The sequence below is a fragment of the Ranitomeya variabilis genome, chromosome 8 (assembly GCF_051348905.1).
Source record: "Ranitomeya variabilis isolate aRanVar5 chromosome 8, aRanVar5.hap1, whole genome shotgun sequence".
Lineage (NCBI taxonomy): Eukaryota > Metazoa > Chordata > Amphibia > Anura > Dendrobatidae > Ranitomeya > Ranitomeya variabilis.
Genome location: NC_135239.1, coordinates 164,915,433 through 164,934,155, shown reverse-complemented (window position 1 = coordinate 164,934,155; position 18,723 = coordinate 164,915,433). Strand labels below are relative to the sequence as shown.

Sequence of the window (18,723 nt, the reverse complement as noted above, 5' to 3'; positions counted from 1 at the left end):
TTTATTATTGATGTGGTGATCCCATTTTTTGTATGCATATACCTTTCTTGCTCTATGTGGTTGTATCTATATGAGATATGCATTAGGAGATCCCCTTATATATTCTGGTTAGATGGTGCCCGCTCAAAATTGTGTTTGCGGAAAACTGTAAAATTTGCATCACCTGGCCTTTTCTAAAGACGAAAGTGAACAAGCCATAATCATTACACACTAATTAAGGTCTGAAACTTTCATCAAAGTTATCTCTAAGGGTGCCCAAACTTTTGCATTGGCTGATTCTCCATTTTTGATTTTAACCCCTTAACGTTCAGAGGTATTTTTGGTTTTGCATTTTCATTTTTTGCTCCCCTTCTTCCCAGAGCCATAACTTTTTTATTTTTTGGTCAAAATGGCCATGTGAGGGCATGTTTTTTTATGTTGTGTACTCGAAAGTGGGAAAAAAAATCCAACAGCTGTGAAATTGCAAAGAAAGTGCAATCCCACAGTTGTATCTTTTTTTATTTTATTTTTACCATGTTCACTAAATGCTAAAACTGACCTGTCAGTATGATTCTCCAGGTCATTACGAGTTCATAGACACCAAACATGTCTAGGTTCTTTTTTAGTTAAGTGGTGAGAAAAGAATGTTTCAAAATTTGTAAAAAAAAAAAATTCTTTATTTTGAATGGGGCAAAAGGGGGGGTCATTTGAACTTTTATATTGTTTTTATATTTTTAAAAAACATTTTTTTCTTTACTTTTGGCATGCTTAAATAGTCTCCATGGGAGACTAGAAGCAGCCATAACCTGATCGGCTCTGCTACATACAGGAGATGATCAGATCGTCTGTATGTAGCAGAATTGCTGACTTAATATGCGCGCCGCCCAGTGGTCAGCGCTCATAGCAATCCGGCAGTGACAACCATAGAGGTCTGCTGGAGACCTCTGGTTGTCATGCTGACCCATCGGTGACCCGCGATCATGCGACGGGGTCACCGATGGGTGGAATTTCTGGCGCACTTACCAGAAGTGCGCATTAAATGCCGTTTGACAGCGGCATTTAACTAGCTAACAGCTGTGGGTGGATAGCGATTCTACCCGCAGCTGTTATAGGCACATCTCAGCTGTTCAAAACAGCTGACATTTGCCAGAAAAGATGTGGGCTTACCACCGCAGCCCACATCAAAGAGAGGGAGTCTGACATCGGCGTACTATTGATGTCGGAAAAGGGTTAAAATGTAAAAAAAAATAAAATCAAAATATATATTTTTTCTGCCTAAAATACAAAGGAAATGCGTCATCTTTAACTTTAGCCCTTTTAGAGATCATTTAATCAGCACAGAGGCTCAGCAGTTAGCATTCCAGAGCTGGGGTCCTGGGTTCATATCCCACCAAGGATCTGCAAGGAGTTTGTATGTTCTTCCCCATGTTTGCAAGTGTTTCCTCCAGGTTCTCCTGTGTCCTCCCATATTCCAAAGCCATACTTGTAATTTGCATTGTGAGCCCAACTGGGGAGAGCCATGATAATGTATGTAAAGTGCTGTGAAATATGACAGTGCTATATAATCAAAGCATGATGGATAGATAAACACAAATAACTTTCTTAACTGTTCACAATAACAGTAATTTGGACCAGGGTTGCCCAAACTTTTACATGCCACTGTATAGCTTTGAGGCATCATATCACCAATTTCTAATCATGGAAAATTCACCAATTTAAAATATTGATAAATATAATAGATAATTTATTGTTTATTATATATAACATTTCTATATATATTAATAAATTAGGAAATAAGTTATGCTCAATAGGTTAGAGTAGTAAAATGATCTTATGCTTACCTCCTGGACCGATGCAGTACGTCGCCCCTCGCTACAATATTTCTCAGACGTCTAGAGTCATCAACATCTGGAAGTGGTGTCATGAAACCAGGGCAATCAATCAACAGCAGCTGAAATGCTACAGACATCACATGTCGACTGAGCAAAAAACCAAACCAAAGCAAAGCCAAACAAATGAGCCAGAGCTTAAGTTGGTATACAGTACATACAAAGCGTAAGAGCATGTTCAAATCATGGCATTTCACAGACAAAACCCAAGACGAAAACAAAATGAGGATATACTCTAGAAAGTAAATAAATAGTACATGTAAATAACATAGGGTTACTTACTATTTTAATCAAAAGAGCGTAAAAGCAATCCCACCACGACAACATGTACCAAATTGGGATGGTCCTGTCTCTAGTATTAAAACCTTACCATGTGTCAACTGACCTCAATATGCATAAGGGCTGAGCCTGACTGTTCATACACCTGTCTGTGGGAAGCTATATTGATGAACCCCCTAGGTTCCCAATATAGTCCTCAATATAGTACAATAGGCCCCACGTAGTGCTCCACAGTATAATAGCCCAACATAGTGCACCATACAGTATAATGGCCCCCACACTGTGTACTATACCGTATAATGCCCCCCACATAGTACACCATACAGTATAATGGCCTCCCATAGCGCTCCAGACAGTATAGTGGCCCCACATAGCACTGCATACCATATAATGGCCCACATAGTGAAATGTACAGTATAGTAGGCTCACATAGTGCTCCATACAGAATAATGGCCCCACATAGTGCTCAATTCAGTATGATGGTCCCAAATAGTCGCTATGATAGGCATTACATACACAGCTTTGCTATGTCACTTTATTATGATATAGCAGAGCTGTGTCTGTTGTGAAATTGGATTTTGGGCTCCCCCGGTGGCCACTGGTGGAATTGAACTGGTGTGCATCATCCTCTCTGTTCACCTGTTTCCATCAGGAGGTGGGAGTCGCTATTTAGCCTTGCTCCTCTGTCACTTCCATGCCGGTCAACATTGTAATCAGAAGCCTTTCTGTGCATGTTCCTGCTGCTAGACAACTCCCAGCTAAGTTGGACTTAGTCCTTGTTTGTTTTTGCATTTTGTTCCAGTTCACAGCTGTAGTTTCGTTTCTGTGTCTGGAAAGCTCTTGTGATCTGAAATTGCCACTCTGATGTTATGAGTTAATACTAGAGTCTTAAAGTAATTTCAGGATGGTATTTTGATAGGGTTTTCAGCTGACCATGAAAGTGCCCTTTCTGTCTTCCTGCTATCTAGTAAGCGGACCTCAATTTTGCTAAACCTATTTTCATACTACGTTTGTCATTTCATCTAAAATCACCGCCAATATTTGTGGGGGCCTCTGTCTGCCTTTCGGGGAAATTTCTCTAGAGGTGAGCCAGGACTATATTTTCCTCTGCCAGGATTAGTTAGTCCTCCGGCCGGCGCTGGGCGTCTAGGGATAAAACGCAGGCTACGCTACCCGGCTACTGTTAGTTGTGCGGCAGGTTTAGTTCATGGTCAGTTTAGTTTCCATCCTTCCAAGAGCTAGTTCTTATGTTTGCTGGGCTATGTTCTCTTGCCATTGAGAACCATAACAGTTTGACCGGCCCAAAAGGGTTAAATTAATTGACAGAGAAAGGAGAGAAAAGAGAAGTCTGCTGAAGATTTTTTATTTTTTTTTCTCAGTTCTGAGTGTGCTCAGCAGGTCAGGATTGTGATTTCTTTGCTCCGGGGCGACCCTCAGGATTGGGCTTTTGCATTGGCTCCAGGGGACCCTGCGTTGCTCAATGTGGATGCGTTTTTTCTGGCCTTGGGGTTGCTTTATGAGGAACCTCAGTTAGAACGTCAGGCGGAAAAGGCCTTGATGTCCCTATCTCAGGGGCAAGACGAAGCTGAAATATACTGCCAGAAATTCCGTAAATGGGTTGTGCTTCTATTGCGGTGATTCAACTCATGTTATATCAGCATGCTCTAAGCGTACTAAGAAGCTTGATAAGTCTGTTTCAATTGGCACTTTACAGTCTAAGTTTATTCTATCTGTGACCCTGATTTGTTCTTTATCATCTATTACCGCGGATGCCTATGTCGACTCTGGCGCCGCTTTGAGTCTTATGGATTGGTCCTTTGCCAAACGCTGTGGGTATGATTTGGAGCCTCTTGAAACTCCTATACCCCTGAAGGGGATTGACTCCACCCCATTGGCTAGCAATAAACCACAATACTGGACACAAGTAACTATGCGGATTAATCCGGATCACCAGGAGATTATTCGCTTTCTTGTGCTGTATAACCTACATGATGTGTTGGTGCTTGGATTGCCATGGCTGCAATCTCATAACCCAGTCCTTGACTGGAAAGCTATGTCTGTGTTAAGCTGGGGATGTAAGGGGACGCATGGGGATGTACCTGTGGTTTCCATTTCATCATCTATTCCCTCTGAGATTCCTGAATTCTTGACTGAATATCGTGACGTTTTTGAAGAACCTAAGCTTGGTTCATTACCTCCGCACCGGGAGTGCGATTGTGCCATAGATTTGATTCCGGGTAGTAAATACCCTAAGGGTCGTTTATTTAATCTGTCTGTGCCTGAACATGCTGCTATGCGAGAATATATAAAGGAGTCCTTGGAAAAGGGACATATTCGTCCTTCGTCATCTCCCTTAGGAGCCGGTTTTTTCTTTGTGGCTAAGAAAGATGGCTCTTTGAGGCCGTGCATTGATTATCGGCTTTTGAATAAAATCACGGTTAAATATCAATATCCGTTGCCACTGCTGACTGATTTGTTTGCTCGCATAAAGGGGGCCAAGTGGTTCTCTAAGATAGATCTTCGTGGGGCGTATAATTTGGTGCGAATTAAGCAGGGGGATGAGTGGAAAACCGCATTTAATACGCCCGAGGGCCACTTTGAGTATTTGGTGATGCCTTTTGGTCTTTCAAATGCCCCTTCAGTCTTTCAGTCCTTTATGCATGACATTTTCCGTGATTATTTGGATAAATTTATGATTGTGTATCTGGATGATATTTTGATTTTTTCGGGTGACTGGGACTCTCATGTCCAGCAGGTCAGGAGGGTTTTTCAGGTTTTGCGGTCTAATTCCTTGTGTGTGAAGGGTTCTAAGTGCGTTTTTGGGGTTCAAAAGATTTCCTTTTTGGGATATATTTTTTCCCCCTCTTCCATCGAGATGGATCTTGTCAAGGTTCAGGCTATTTGTGATTGGACGCAACCCTCTTCTCTTAAGAGTCTTCAGAAATTTTTGGGCTTTGCTAACTTTTATCGTCGATTTATTGCTGGTTTTTCTGATGTTGTTAAACCATTGACTGATTTGACCAAGAAGGGTGCTGATGTTGCTGATTGGTCCCCTGCTGCTGTGGAGGCCTTTCGGGAGCTTAAGCGCCGCTTTTCTTCCGCCCCTGTGTTGCGTCAGCCTGATGTTGCTCTTCCTTTTCAGGTTGAGGTCGACGCTTCTGAAATCGGAGCTGGGGCGGTTTTGTCGCAGAGAAGTTCCGATTGCTCCGTGATGAGACCTTGTGCTTTTTTCTCGCGTAAATTTTCGCCCGCCGAGCGGAATTATGATATTGGGAATCGGGAGCTTTTGGCCATGAAGTGGGCTTTTGAGGAGTGGCGTCATTGGCTTGAGGGGGCTAGACATCAGGTGGTGGTATTGACTGACCACAAAAATCTAATTTATCTTGAGTCCGCCAGACGCCTGAATCCTAGACAGGCGCGCTGGTCGTTGTTTTTCTCTCGGTTTAATTTTGTGGTGTCCTACCTGCCGGGTTCTAAGAATGTTAAGGCGGATGCCCTTTCTAGGAGTTTTGAGCCTGACTCCCCTGGTAATTCTGAACCTACAGGTATCCTTAAGGATGGAGTGATATTGTCTGCCGTTTCTCCAGACCTGCGGCGGGCCTTGCAGGAGTTTCAGGCGGATAGACCTGATCGTTGCCCTCCTGGTAGACTGTTTGTTCCTGATGATTGGACCAGTAAAGTCATTTCTGAGGTTCATTCTTCTGCGTTGGCAGGTCATCCTGGAATCTTTGGTACCAGGGATTTGGTGGCAAGGTCCTTCTGGTGGCCTTCCCTGTCTCGAGATGTGCGAGGCTTCGTGCAGTCTTGTGACGTTTGTGCTCGGGCCAAGCCTTGTTGTTCTCGGGCTAGTGGATTGTTGTTGCCCTTGCCTATCCCGAAGAGGCCCTGGACGCACATCTCGATGGATTTTATTTCGGATCTTCCTGTTTCTCAGAAGATGTCTGTCATCTGGGTGGTGTGTGATCGTTTCTCTAAGATGGTCCATTTGGTTCCCCTGCCTAAGTTGCCTTCTTCTTCCAAGTTGGTTCCTCTGTTTTTTCAAAATGTGGTCCGTTTGCATGGTATTCCGGAGAATATCGTTTCTGACAGAGGTACCCAATTCGTGTCTAGATTTTGGCGAGCATTCTGTGCTAGGATGGGCATAGATTTGTCTTTCTCGTCTGCTTTCCATCCTCAGACTAATGGCCAGACCGAGCGGACGAATCAGACCTTGGAGACATATTTGAGGTGTTTTGTGTCTGCAGATCAGGATGATTGGGTTGCTTTTTTGCCTTTAGCGGAGTTTGCCCTCAATAATCGGGCCAGTTCTGCCACCTTGGTGTCTCCCTTTTTCTGTAATTCGGGGTTTCATCCTCGATTTTCTTCTGGTCAGGTGGAATCTTCGGATTGTCCTGGAGTGGATGCTGTGGTGGAGAGGTTGCATCAGATTTGGGGGCAGGTAGTGGACAATTTGAAGTTGTCCCAGGAGAAGACTCAGCTTTTTGCCAACCGCCGGCGTCGGGTTGGTCCTCGGCTTTGTGTTGGGGACTTGGTGTGGTTGTCTTCTCGTTTTGTCCCTATGAGGGTTTCTTCTCCCAAGTTTAAGCCTCGGTTCATCGGCCCGTACAAGATATTGGAGATTCTTAACCCTGTGTCCTTCCGTTTGGACCTCCCTGCATCTTTTTCTATTCATAATGTTTTTCATCGGTCATTATTGCGCAGGTATGAGGTACCGGTTGTGCCTTCCGTTGAGCCTCCTGCTCCGGTGTTGGTTGAGGGTGAGTTGGAGTACGTTGTGGAAAAAATCTTGGACTCCCGTGTTTCCAGACGGAAACTCCAGTATCTGGTCAAATGGAAGGGATACGGTCAGGAGGATAATTCTTGGGTTACTGCCTCTGATGTTCATGCCTCCGATTTGGTCCGTGCCTTTCATTGGGCTCATCCTGATCGCCCTGGTGGTTCTGGTGAGGGTTCGGTGCCCCCTCCTTGAGGGGGGGGTACTGTTGTGAAATTGGATTTTGGGCTCCCCCGGTGGCCACTGGTGGAATTGAACTGGTGTGCATCATCCTCTCTGTTCACCTGTTTCCATCAGGAGGTGGGAGTCGCTATTTAGCCTTGCTCCTCTGTCACTTCCATGCCGGTCAACATTGTAATCAGAAGCCTTTCTGTGCATGTTCCTGCTGCTAGACAACTCCCAGCTAAGTTGGACTTAGTCCTTGTTTGTTTTTGCATTTTGTTCCAGTTCACAGCTGTAGTTTCGTTTCTGTGTCTGGAAAGCTCTTGTGATCTGAAATTGCCACTCTGATGTTATGAGTTAATACTAGAGTCTTAAAGTAATTTCAGGATGGTATTTTGATAGGGTTTTCAGCTGACCATGAAAGTGCCCTTTCTGTCTTCCTGCTATCTAGTAAGCGGACCTCAATTTTGCTAAACCTATTTTCATACTACGTTTGTCATTTCATCTAAAATCACCGCCAATATTTGTGGGGGCCTCTGTCTGCCTTTCGGGGAAATTTCTCTAGAGGTGAGCCAGGACTATATTTTCCTCTGCCAGGATTAGTTAGTCCTCCGGCCGGCGCTGGGCGTCTAGGGATAAAACGCAGGCTACGCTACCCGGCTACTGTTAGTTGTGCGGCAGGTTTAGTTCATGGTCAGTTTAGTTTCCATCCTTCCAAGAGCTAGTTCTTATGTTTGCTGGGCTATGTTCTCTTGCCATTGAGAACCATAACATGTGTCAGTGTGTTCAGAGCTCAGCAGTGTGATGATTTATCTGCAGTGCTCTGAACATGGCGGTAAGCGGTGATCTGCAGCATTGTATTGTCAGGATGCGATCACTGCTCCTTGCTACCAATACCGCACCCTGGACCTCCGCTCACCCAGCAGCTCCTGTCACCACACATACTAAGCAGTGTGGGTGGTGATGGGAAAATAGAGCTTGCAGCTATGCTGGGAGCTTAAAAATAAATGGTGCCGATCCCCTTCCACAGCTTTGACCTGGACAGCCCAGCGGTTGTGCCCAGGTCACAGCTGGAGGCAGCCACAGTGTTGGACATGCAGTCGGAAAGTGATCACTGACTCTTGTGTATAGGGGCTGTTGCAATGCAATATGGCAGACCCCAGTGGTTAAATACAAAGATAATTAAAAAAAATTAACAGTGAATGTAATTTTGCATTAAAAATAAATGGTTACATAAATAATAACTATTAATACAAAAATAAAAAATTGCGGCCCCTTACTTTAAATGGCTAAAATATACCAAGGCAAAGACATCAACATAACAATAGGCCTCAGTTATTAAAGCTGTCTGTTTGTATTATACTTGGATGTGCAGGTTTGTTTGGTTTCAGTGTTATCTGTGGCACCGAATCAAGAAATCTTTGTATTTTAGATTCTGTAGCTCCATTACGGCAGACATATTTGGGTGCAGTTGTCACTATGGGATACTGATGCTATCACTATGGGGGCACTGGTTTATAATTATGGGGTGTTGTCAGAACATTGCAGGAGGTGTTTATGTACCATCAGTGCAAAGATGCATGCTTTTTCCCACTAGAAACATATGCAAGTTACGGCAATATAACGTGAGACACTTGGGAGCTACCCAAGATCCTATAATGCATTTCTCAGTTATCTTCGGCTGTGTTCACATTTAGCATAAATATTGGTTTTTTTTCTGCTTCTTTTTATCTGCATATTTTCTGCAAGTTACCGTGCCAAAATACATAATAATCTGTTCTCATTATTGCGTTGTTTCTGCATTTTCCCTTTATTTCACGTGATTTTGGTGCAGATTTGAAACAGTGTTTTAATGGGTGCACAGAAAAGCTTTCATTCTGCACTTAAAAAATGCAGTTGTGTTTTTAACATGCGTTTTTCAGACTACCAATAAAATAATATAGAGGAAAAAAATGCACCAAAAAATGCAGCTTTCAACAGCGTATTTAGACGAGTTTTAATGAAATCACATCCACTTTCTTTGGACAAATTTTCTGCGCAAAAAAACAAACCATGCAGAGGAAAACAATGCAACATTTACGCTACATGGGAACACGGCCTTTTGTGTAAAACAATTTGAGCAGAGAACATTTCCATCACATGTGCGTCTGTGTGGCACCCCAGGAGTTCGGGTACCACAGTACACACTCACACACACCACCTTCCACTTCCAGGCCAGGAGGGGGAGCTCCAAGCCCTGTTTTAGGGCAGCTTCCCTCAATAAAGATCCTGGTTTGGAGGTGGAGAGAGCTCGGTTTGTAGCAGGAGTCTGTGTGCGAGGACAGACAGGAGTGGAGCACAGAGGAAAGAGAGAGCTCCAGGAGGCCATGAGCAGGCCTCTGAAGAGCATCAGCGCAAGAATCCGGGTCCTGGGAGCCCGAGGCTTTTGTGGATTATAAAACACAGAGCAGGACCGGAGGGTATTGTTCTACAAGGACTTTGCCCATAATTACCTGTGGCACAGCAGCACCTGGGACCCTGGAGTCACCGAGAACAGACCCCAGTTCACACGGCCCAAGCTGCCTGCCATACAGGTACCTGTCCTAGGACAGCAGAACGATTAAAGACCGTGTAGAGACACTTAGTGGCTGCAGGGACTTAGAGACAGAAAGCGCAGAGTGGTAGAGGCTCCCACCTGACTTACCCAGGGGAACTTGCTAGTCTCTGGACTGCCCGGACTTCTCTGCCTGCCCTGTGATCTGGTGCTCTGGACTGTGGATGCTGAGGTCTTCAGTAAAGGTAAAGAGACTGCAACCTTGTGTCCTCGTTCTTCTCCACGCCATTCACAACCTACCATCTACACACCGGGAAGCCCTGGGGATACACTTCACCTGTGGGAAGGTATACCATCTAGCTGCCATAACATCGCCCCAGCGGACCCCTTAAAGCAGCGTTGGTCACCTTGACCAAACACCACAGGTGGCGTCACGAACATAAACTTTATCCCTTTAAAAGACCTTTCCCTTTTACATGGGCGCCCAGGGCCACGGACCGGGTCGCAGCCACCGTGACATCCCCCTGTGAATCGCAGGGCCCGGTACCAAGTGACCCCTAGCCCGTGGGGCGACTCATCTGAGCTCGCAACGGCTCCCTTCTGCGCTCGCAATGGCTCCCTTCTGCGCACTGCGCCTCCTTAGGCCCCGTCCACACCGTCAGTATTTTACCTCAGTATTTGTAAGCCAAAACCAGGAGTGGAACAATCAGAGGAAAAGTATAATAGAAACACATCAGCAATTCTGTAATTTTCAGACACTCCTAGTTTTGACTTACAATTACTGAGGTAAAATACTGACCAAATACTCAACGTGGCCTAAGAGTCACATAGGAATCAGATGGCATTAAGGCCACGTTCACACGCTTAGGGCTTGTTCACACTTTGCAGATTTTGCTGCGGATTTGGAAAAACCGCAGTGCAAAACCGCTGCGGTTTTCACTGCGGATTTTCCTGCGGTTTCTTCTGCGGATTCCTCTGCGGGTTTTCAACAGCACTTTCCTATTGGTGCATGTTGAAAACCGCTGCGGAATCCGCAGAAAGAAGTGACATGCTCCTTCTTTTTTTCCGCAGCAATTCCGCGCGGTTTTTAAAGGGATTTTCCGCAATGTGGGCACAGCGGTTTTTGTTTTCCATAGGGTAACATTGTACTGTACCCTGCATGGAAAACTGCTGCGGATCCGCAGCGTCAAATCTGCTGCGGATCCGCAGCAAAAACCGCAAAGTGTGAACATAGCCTTAGTATTTGGTGAGGGTTTTTTTACCTCAGTATTGGTAGCCAAAACCAGGAGAGGAACAATCAGAGAAAAAGTATAATAGAAACACGTCACCACTTCTGTTTTTATCACCCACTCCTGGTTTTGGCTTACAAATACTGAGGTAAAATACTGACCGTGTGAACGTGGCCTCACTCGGATCAGGTAACTGATCACTTTCCGCCTCCTCTTTTGCTCCTGAGTCAGTGCCTCGCACCTCCCCACCCAGTCGCAGCTATTGGAGAATCATTGACTGGAATAGCCAAGGGCTCTCTCCTCCCTTCAGATTGTTATCCTGGAAATCACAGGCAAATGACACAGAGCGTTCACAAGCCATTACTGCTGCTGCTATCCGGCAACAATGTCCAAAAGTGAAATCATCCAAGGATTTTTGGATATTCCAGAAATGTTAAAATCCCTCTTGGAATACCCACTCCCATATCAGAACACAGGTAATTGTTTGTTGTTTTTTTTACTTTTGCATTTAAGTGTATCTGTATTTTTCTATGTTTTTATGTAATGGTAAGGATCTGCATGAATCGCAAAATAAATTGTCATTATAAGAACTGCAATTATTAAGGGCGACATGGCAGAGCGACAATTCAGGAGCATTGATCAGGAGGAATCTTAAGATTTGTCCATAAAACTAAGTTGTCAATCAAGTCTTTGCACATAAATTATTTTATAGCAAAATGTTCAAACTCGATCTTGATCGCCGACAGTTGTAAACATGGCAGCAATCAGTGGTTGTTGGGAGCACATCCCAATTTTAGGCTATGTTCACGTGTTGCGTTTTTAATGCATTTTTTTTCCCCTGCAGACAAAACCTGCTCTGTTCATAGTAAGAAAATTGCTGCAAAAAAAAGCAGGTTTTGCTTAGTTTTTGTTGTTTTTTTTATGTTTTTGGTGTGTTTAACATGCTGCATTTGTCTCTTGTGCATGCTGATCAAGTTTAGTGCCAAAAAAAAATAAAAAAATCTGATTCTACTTCATCAGGTTTTGGTGTTAAAAAAAAAAAAAATAATAATAATACACACAACAAAAACTGATACCTGCGGTTCTTTTAGCGTTTTTTTTGCACAACCCATTCATTGCTTTCAGTGGGTGAAAAACGCAAAAAAAAAAAAGTGACTTGCTCTAATCTGCAAAACCCAAGGTAGTGCACAAATTACCGAGGAAAAAATACAAGCTGTGTGCATGAGATTTCTGAAGACTTTGCTGGTACTGTAAAATGCAGGTGAAAATTTGCATAAAAAAATAGAAAAAGTGCGCCGTGTGAACATAGCCTTGAACAGTGTATATAGTGTGGGCAATATGGAAGACGTAGACAAATCCAAAAATTGCATTAATGATCACTTGTCCCCAGTTTCCAGTGCCAAGTGCAAAATGTGCCACAATCAGTTGGTACTCATGGGCAGAAATCTGCCTTTATAAACCAACTTTTAGTCCTTCCCTGCACCAGTGGACAGTAGAAGCCTCTATTGGCGGTGTAACCATATGGCCTATAGGACCTGAGGCCGCGGTCTGTGTTTTTTGACGAGTTATGACTTTTTCTTGGAGTTATTGCTAGTGATTATATTTGGTTTGTATGTGCACAATTTTTCTGATTATTCTCGTTCATCTGTGATTGTTTCACTCGTTGAAATAGACCTATTATAAGAAATATCTGCATAAGTTGCCGCTGAAGATTCTTATTTACTGCCAACAGCTGTGCTTTCCTCTGAGAGAGACTGCACAAAGTGTGGTTGTTTTTTTTTTTTCTTCAGAGATTGCAGGTTTTTGCCTCTTTTTGCAGTACCCAGTGGGACTTGGATTTGTAAATGAGGTTCCCATCTTGCTCTGCACTTTTCAGAAAGCTTTAATTCCCCTTCAAGTTACAATGCAGTACTCTCTATGATGGAGGTCTATATCTTACTAATTATTGGCATGATTGTTAAAGAGGACCTTTCACCAGGTCAAAAGTGACTATTTTATGTTTTTATTTTTATTCCCTCTGTTCCCCTGAGTTTTTTCCATCTTTTTTTCCACCATACGGTTTCAGAGATATGAACTTTTCATTTAATGCTAATTTTTATGGCCTTCACAAGGGGGCGTGGCTCACAGGATCCTCTGGGGAGTGTCTTTAGGCTGCTCTGTATTCTAACCCTATTATAAAGACCATAAAAAAAGCACAAAATAAAAAGGCCCATATCTCTGGAACTGTACGGCGGACTTAACAAAAATAAACAACTCAGTGGAGTGCTGGGAATAAAATATGAGCAAAACAAAATGGCCACTTTGACCAGTGACAGATCCTCATTAAAGAGACCCCTCACACTAAGTGCGTTAAATCAAGCACTGAATAGAGAGGTGCAAAAGGGCTAGAACCATTGTGTACCCAGAGGTGGAGAGCCGGTGGATATGCCATGAATGTTTATTGGTGGGTTGTCTCATGATAATAACCCCTTTCTATAAGTCCTTTTATTTTGTGTGATTATTGCTCTAAAAGGCCACCATGAACATTTCCCCTACAGGGAAAATACCTGGCTGGACACAGCGTACCGTGGCAAAATAAGCACCTGTGTTCTGTTCTGAAAGGCTTTGTCTAATATGCACCATCCCCTTTAAGCAACAGCTGCCAATTTTTTTTGCACCTGCAACATTTAAAGGGACACTCTACCCTGTGACTGAAAAGTAATTAAACGTTTCTCATGTATAGTCGCCCTTCCTAGTATTCCTCTGTTTGACTCCCTCTGCCTGATCTCCCCAGATCGGCATTCCTTTCCTCCTGTTTCCAAGATGGCCACCATGGTGCCATGGGAAGTGTAAACCATGCCTCCTCCGCCTATCCTATCCCACAGTACTGGGAGGAGTGGCTTCGGTTTAGACTTACAGTTGCCAATGAGCCCATTTAGGAAGCAGAAGGTATGGACCGCCGTTCTGAGCGGAGGAAGCAGCTGGAGGCCAACGGAGCCAACCAGGTAGAGTGACTATACATGAGACGTGTATAGTCACTTAGAGGTTCCCTTTAAGTATAATTTTAGGGATTTATTAAACTCTAAATGAGGGCAATAGCGGCTTACATCATGGAGGCTGTGCGTTCAATATTCCTTTGTATGAAATTGGGGTCATACAGAGGCACCTCCGGATCCCGTAAAAGTCATAATACAGCAGTATGCACCAGGTCTATGGCACTACTAAGACACGATGCACTGATTTCTATGGGAAAGGTGATGGTAATCATGTCTCAACAGTGAAATGCAATAAAACAATATTAATAATAGCCCTGACACCATAAAAAGGTTGTGTGAGGATATCTGGCACTTACAAACATTCACAATGTTTTCTTCCATGTTATAATCCTCTGCTGATGCCAAGCGCTGCCAGTTTCCTAATGCCGCCGGTAAGCACCGGCCTATCCAGGTCACTGGCATAACAGAAATTTTCCTTCAGCTTGTAGTTGATCCAGTTCTATATATTTGACCTAGTTTATGGAGCAGCGGCAGTGTTTCCAGGTATGAAATGGAAAACTGCAAAGAGCTGTGTCTGCAGGGCATTGTAATTACCGGTAATGCAATGCCGACCAGTCTGCGCAGCGCATTTAGCCGCTCTGTTCTGCACTATGGTGAACAGATGGCCGTGTCTCAGGGAGAAGAACGACTTAATCCAATGGATTAGCTGCCATTGCTCTGTCTCTAAATAACTGTACAAATTCTAATAAGTATATAAACAGCGATCTGCAGCTAAAAGTCTGCAAAAACATAAGGTATGCACCGTGCAGGTAAGAGAAAAGTAATAAAAAAAAAGCTAAATTCACCCGTACTGTGCAGTGAGATAACTACAGATGTAGTTAGTGTAACGGTACCTTAAGCGACGCTCCAGCGATATAGACAACGATCCGACCTAAACTAGATCTCTGGAGCGTCGCTGTTTAGGTCGCTGTAGAGACGTCAAACACAGCAACTCCAGAATGATGCAGGAGCGATCCAGTGACGTAACGGCGACTCACTTATCTTTCACGCTCCATGTAAAAACATTGCTGACATCGTTGCTTTTGCTGTCAAACATGACGATACACGCCGATCTAGCGACCAAATAAAGTTCCAGACTTCTAGCTCCGACCAGTGATATCACAGCGGGATCCAGATCGCTGCTGCGTGTCAAACACAACGAGATCGCTATCCAGGACACTGCAGCGTCACGGATCGTTGTCGTTCTCGTTGGAAAGTTGTTTAGTGTGAAGGTACCTTTACTGCACACCAGTGTAATCTCAGATATAATGACTGTTGTCCGTTACCAGTCATATTGTATTATAAGATCAATCTTCATCACGTGATTAACAACACAAATACCTTCCCACTACGGGGAAGTCAGGTTTGCTATTAAATAATGGCATCTAAAATCTATCTAATTTACAAGAGCTCATAAAATAGAGGAGTATATTGTAGTCTGAAGGGGTATAGTTTGACCTAGGCTTTTTTTTCCTAGGACAGTATATCCCCCGGGGTATACTCTGGCCTGGGCTAGACTATTCCTGGGTTTAATCTGAACAGGGATTAATTTCGCCTGTTAGGCCATGTGCACACGTTCAGTATTTTTCGCTATAAAAATGCGAAAAAAACGCTTACATATGCCTCCCATTATTTTAACCCCTTAAGCCCCGAGGGTGGTTTGCACGTTAATGACCGGGCCAATTTTTACAATTCTGACCACTGTCCCTTTATGAGGTTATAACTCTGGAACGCTTTAACGGATCTTGGCGATTCTGACATTGTTTTCTTGTGAGATATTGTACTTCATGTTAGTGGTAAAATTTATTTGATATAACTTGCGTTTACATGTGAAAAAAACGGAAATTTGGGGAAAATATTTAAAATTTCGCAATTTTCCAATTTTGAATTTTTATGCCCTTAAATCACAGAGATATGTCACGCAAAATACTTAATAAGTAACATTTCCCACATGTCTACTTTACATCAGCACAATTTTGGAACCAAAATTTTTTTTTGTTAGGGAGTTATAAGGGTTAAAAGTTGACCTGAAATTTCTCATTTTTACAACACCATTTTTTTTTAGGGACCACATCTCATTTGAAGTCATTTTGAGGGGTCTATAAGATAGAAAACACCCAAGTGTGACACCATTCTAAAAACTGCACCCCTCAAGGTGCTCAAAACCACATTCAAGAAGTTTATTAACCCTTCAGGTGTTAGGAATTTTTGGAATGTTTAAATAAAAATGAACATTTAACTTTTTTTCACACAAAATTTATTTCAGCTCCAATTTGTTTTATTTTACCAAGGGTAACAGGAGAAAATGGACCCCAAAAGTTGTTGTACAATTTGTCCTGAGTACGCTGATACCCCATATGTGGGGGTAAACCACTGTTTGGGCGCATGGCAGAGCTCGGAAGGAAAGGAGCGCCATTTGACTTTTCAATGCAAAATTGACTGGAATTGAGATGGGACGCCATGTTGCGTTTGGAGAGCCCCTGATGTGCCTAAACATTGAAACCCCCCCACAACTGACACCATTTTGGAAAGTAGACCCCCTAAGGAACTTATCTAGATGTGTGGTGAGCACTTTGACCGACCAAGTGCTTCACAGAAGTTTATAATGCAGAGCCGTAAAAATAAAAATCATATTTTTTCACAAAAATGATCTTTTCGCCCCCAATTTTCTATTTTCCCAAGGGTAAGAGAAGAAATTGGACCTCAAAAATTGTTGTGCAATTTGTCCTGAGTACGCTGATACCGCATATATGGGTGTAAACCATTGTTTGGGCGTATGGCAGAGCTCGGAAGGGAAGGAGCGCCATTTTACTTTTCAATGCAAAATTGACTGGAATTAAGATGGGACGCCATGTTGCGTTTGGAGAGCCCCTGATGTGCCTAAACATTAAAACCCCCCACAAGTGATCCCATATTGGAAACTAGACCTCCCAAGGAACTTATCTAGATATGTTGTGAGAACTTTGAACCCCCAAGTGTTTTACTACAGTTTATAACGCAGAGCCGTGAAAATAAAAATTCTTTTTTTTTTTCACAAAAATGATTTTTTAGCCCCCAGTTTTGTATTTTCACAAGGGTGACAGAATAAATTGGACCCCAAAAGTTGTCCAATTTGTCCTGAGTATGCTGATACCCCATATGTGGGGGGGAACTACTGTTTGGGCGCATGGCAGAGCTCGGAAGGGAAGGAGCGCCATTTGGAATGCAGACTTAGATGGATTGGTCTGCAGGCGTCACGTTGCATTTGCAGAGCCCCTGATGTACCCAAACAGTACAAACCCCCCACAAGTGACCCCATATTGGAAACTAGACCTCCCAAAGAACTTATCTAGATGTGATGGGAGAACTTTGAACCCCTAAGTGTTTCACTACAGCTTACAACGCAGAGCCGTGAAAATAAAAAATCCTTTTTTTCCCACAAAAATGATTTTTAGCCCCCCAAATTTTTATTTTCCCAAGGATAACAAGAGAACTTGGACCCCAAAAGTTGTTGTCCAATTTGTCCCGAGTACGCTGATACCCCATATGTTGGGGTAAACCCCTGTTTGGGCGCATTGGAGATCTCGGAAGTGAAGGAGCACTGTTTTACTTTTTCAATGCAGAATTGGCTGGAATTCAGATCGGACACCATGTCGCGTTTGGAGAGCCCCTGATGTGCCTGAACAGTGGAAACTCCCCAATTCTACCTGAAACCCTAATCCAAACACACCCCTAACCCTAATCCCAACTGTAACCCTAACCACACCTCTAACCCTGACACACCCCTAATTCTATTCCCAACCCTAATCCCAACCGTAAATGTAATCCAAACCCTAACTTTAGCCCCAACCCTAACTTTAGCTCCAACCCTAGCCCTAATGGGAAAATGGAAATAAATACATTTTTTTAAATTTTATTATTTTTCCCTAACTAAGGGGGTGATGAAGGGGGGTTTGATTACTTTTATAGCGTTTTTTATATCGGATTTTTATGATTGGCAGCTGTCACACACTAAAAGACGCTTTTTATAGCAAAAAAGTTTTTGCGTCTCCACATTTTGAGACCTATAATTTTTCCATATTTTGGTCCACAGAGTCATGTGAGGTCTTGTTTTTGCGGGACGAGTTGACGTTTTTATTGGTAACATTTTCGGACACGTGACCGTTTTTGATCACTTTTTATTCCGATTTTTGTGAGGCAGAATGACCAAAAACTAGCTATTCATGAAATTCTTTTGGGGGAGGCGTTTATACCGTTCCACGTTTGGTAAAATTGATAAAGCAGTTTTATTCGTCGGGTCAGTACGATTACAGCGATATCTCATTTATATCATTTTTTTATGTTTTTGGTGCTATTATACGATAAAAGCTATTTTATAGAAAAAATAATTATTTTGGCATCGCTTTATTCTGAGGACTATAACTTTTTTATTTTTTTGGTTATGATGCTATATGGTGGCTCGTTTTTTGTGGGACAAGATGACGTTTTCAGCGGTACCATGGTTATTTATATCCGTCTTTTTGATCGCGTGTTATTCCACTTTTTGTTCGGCGGTATGATAATAAAGCGTTGTTTTTTGGCTCGTTTTTTTTTTTCTTACGGTGTTCACTGAAGGGGTTAACTAGTGGGACAGTTTTATAGGTTGGGTCGTTACGGATGCGGCGATACTAAATGTGTACTTTTATTGTTTTTTTTTTTTTTTTTTTTTTTTAGATAAAGAAATGTATTTATGGGAATATTTTTTTTCTTCACAAATTTTTTTTTTTTTTTTTACACATGTGGAAATTTTTTTTTTTTACTTTGTCCCAGGGGGAGACATCACAGATCGCCGATCTGACAGTTTGCACAGCACTCTGTCAGATCGGTGATCTGACATACAGCCGTG

General features: G+C 43.0%; 1 protein-coding gene across 1 annotated transcript in view; it reads left to right on the top strand.

Annotated features, from left to right (window-relative positions):
- The first annotated feature begins 11,025 nt into the window (after positions 1 to 11,025).
- TEF (TEF transcription factor, PAR bZIP family member) overlaps positions 11,026 to 18,723 on the top strand; it is a 40,793-nt gene continuing 33,095 nt past the window's right edge. The window contains exon 1 of the mRNA XM_077278819.1: positions 11,026 to 11,321. Coding sequence (XP_077134934.1) covers positions 11,231 to 11,321 — 91 coding nt within the window. The 5' untranslated portion in view covers positions 11,026 to 11,230. The remainder of the gene's footprint in view (positions 11,322 to 18,723) is intronic.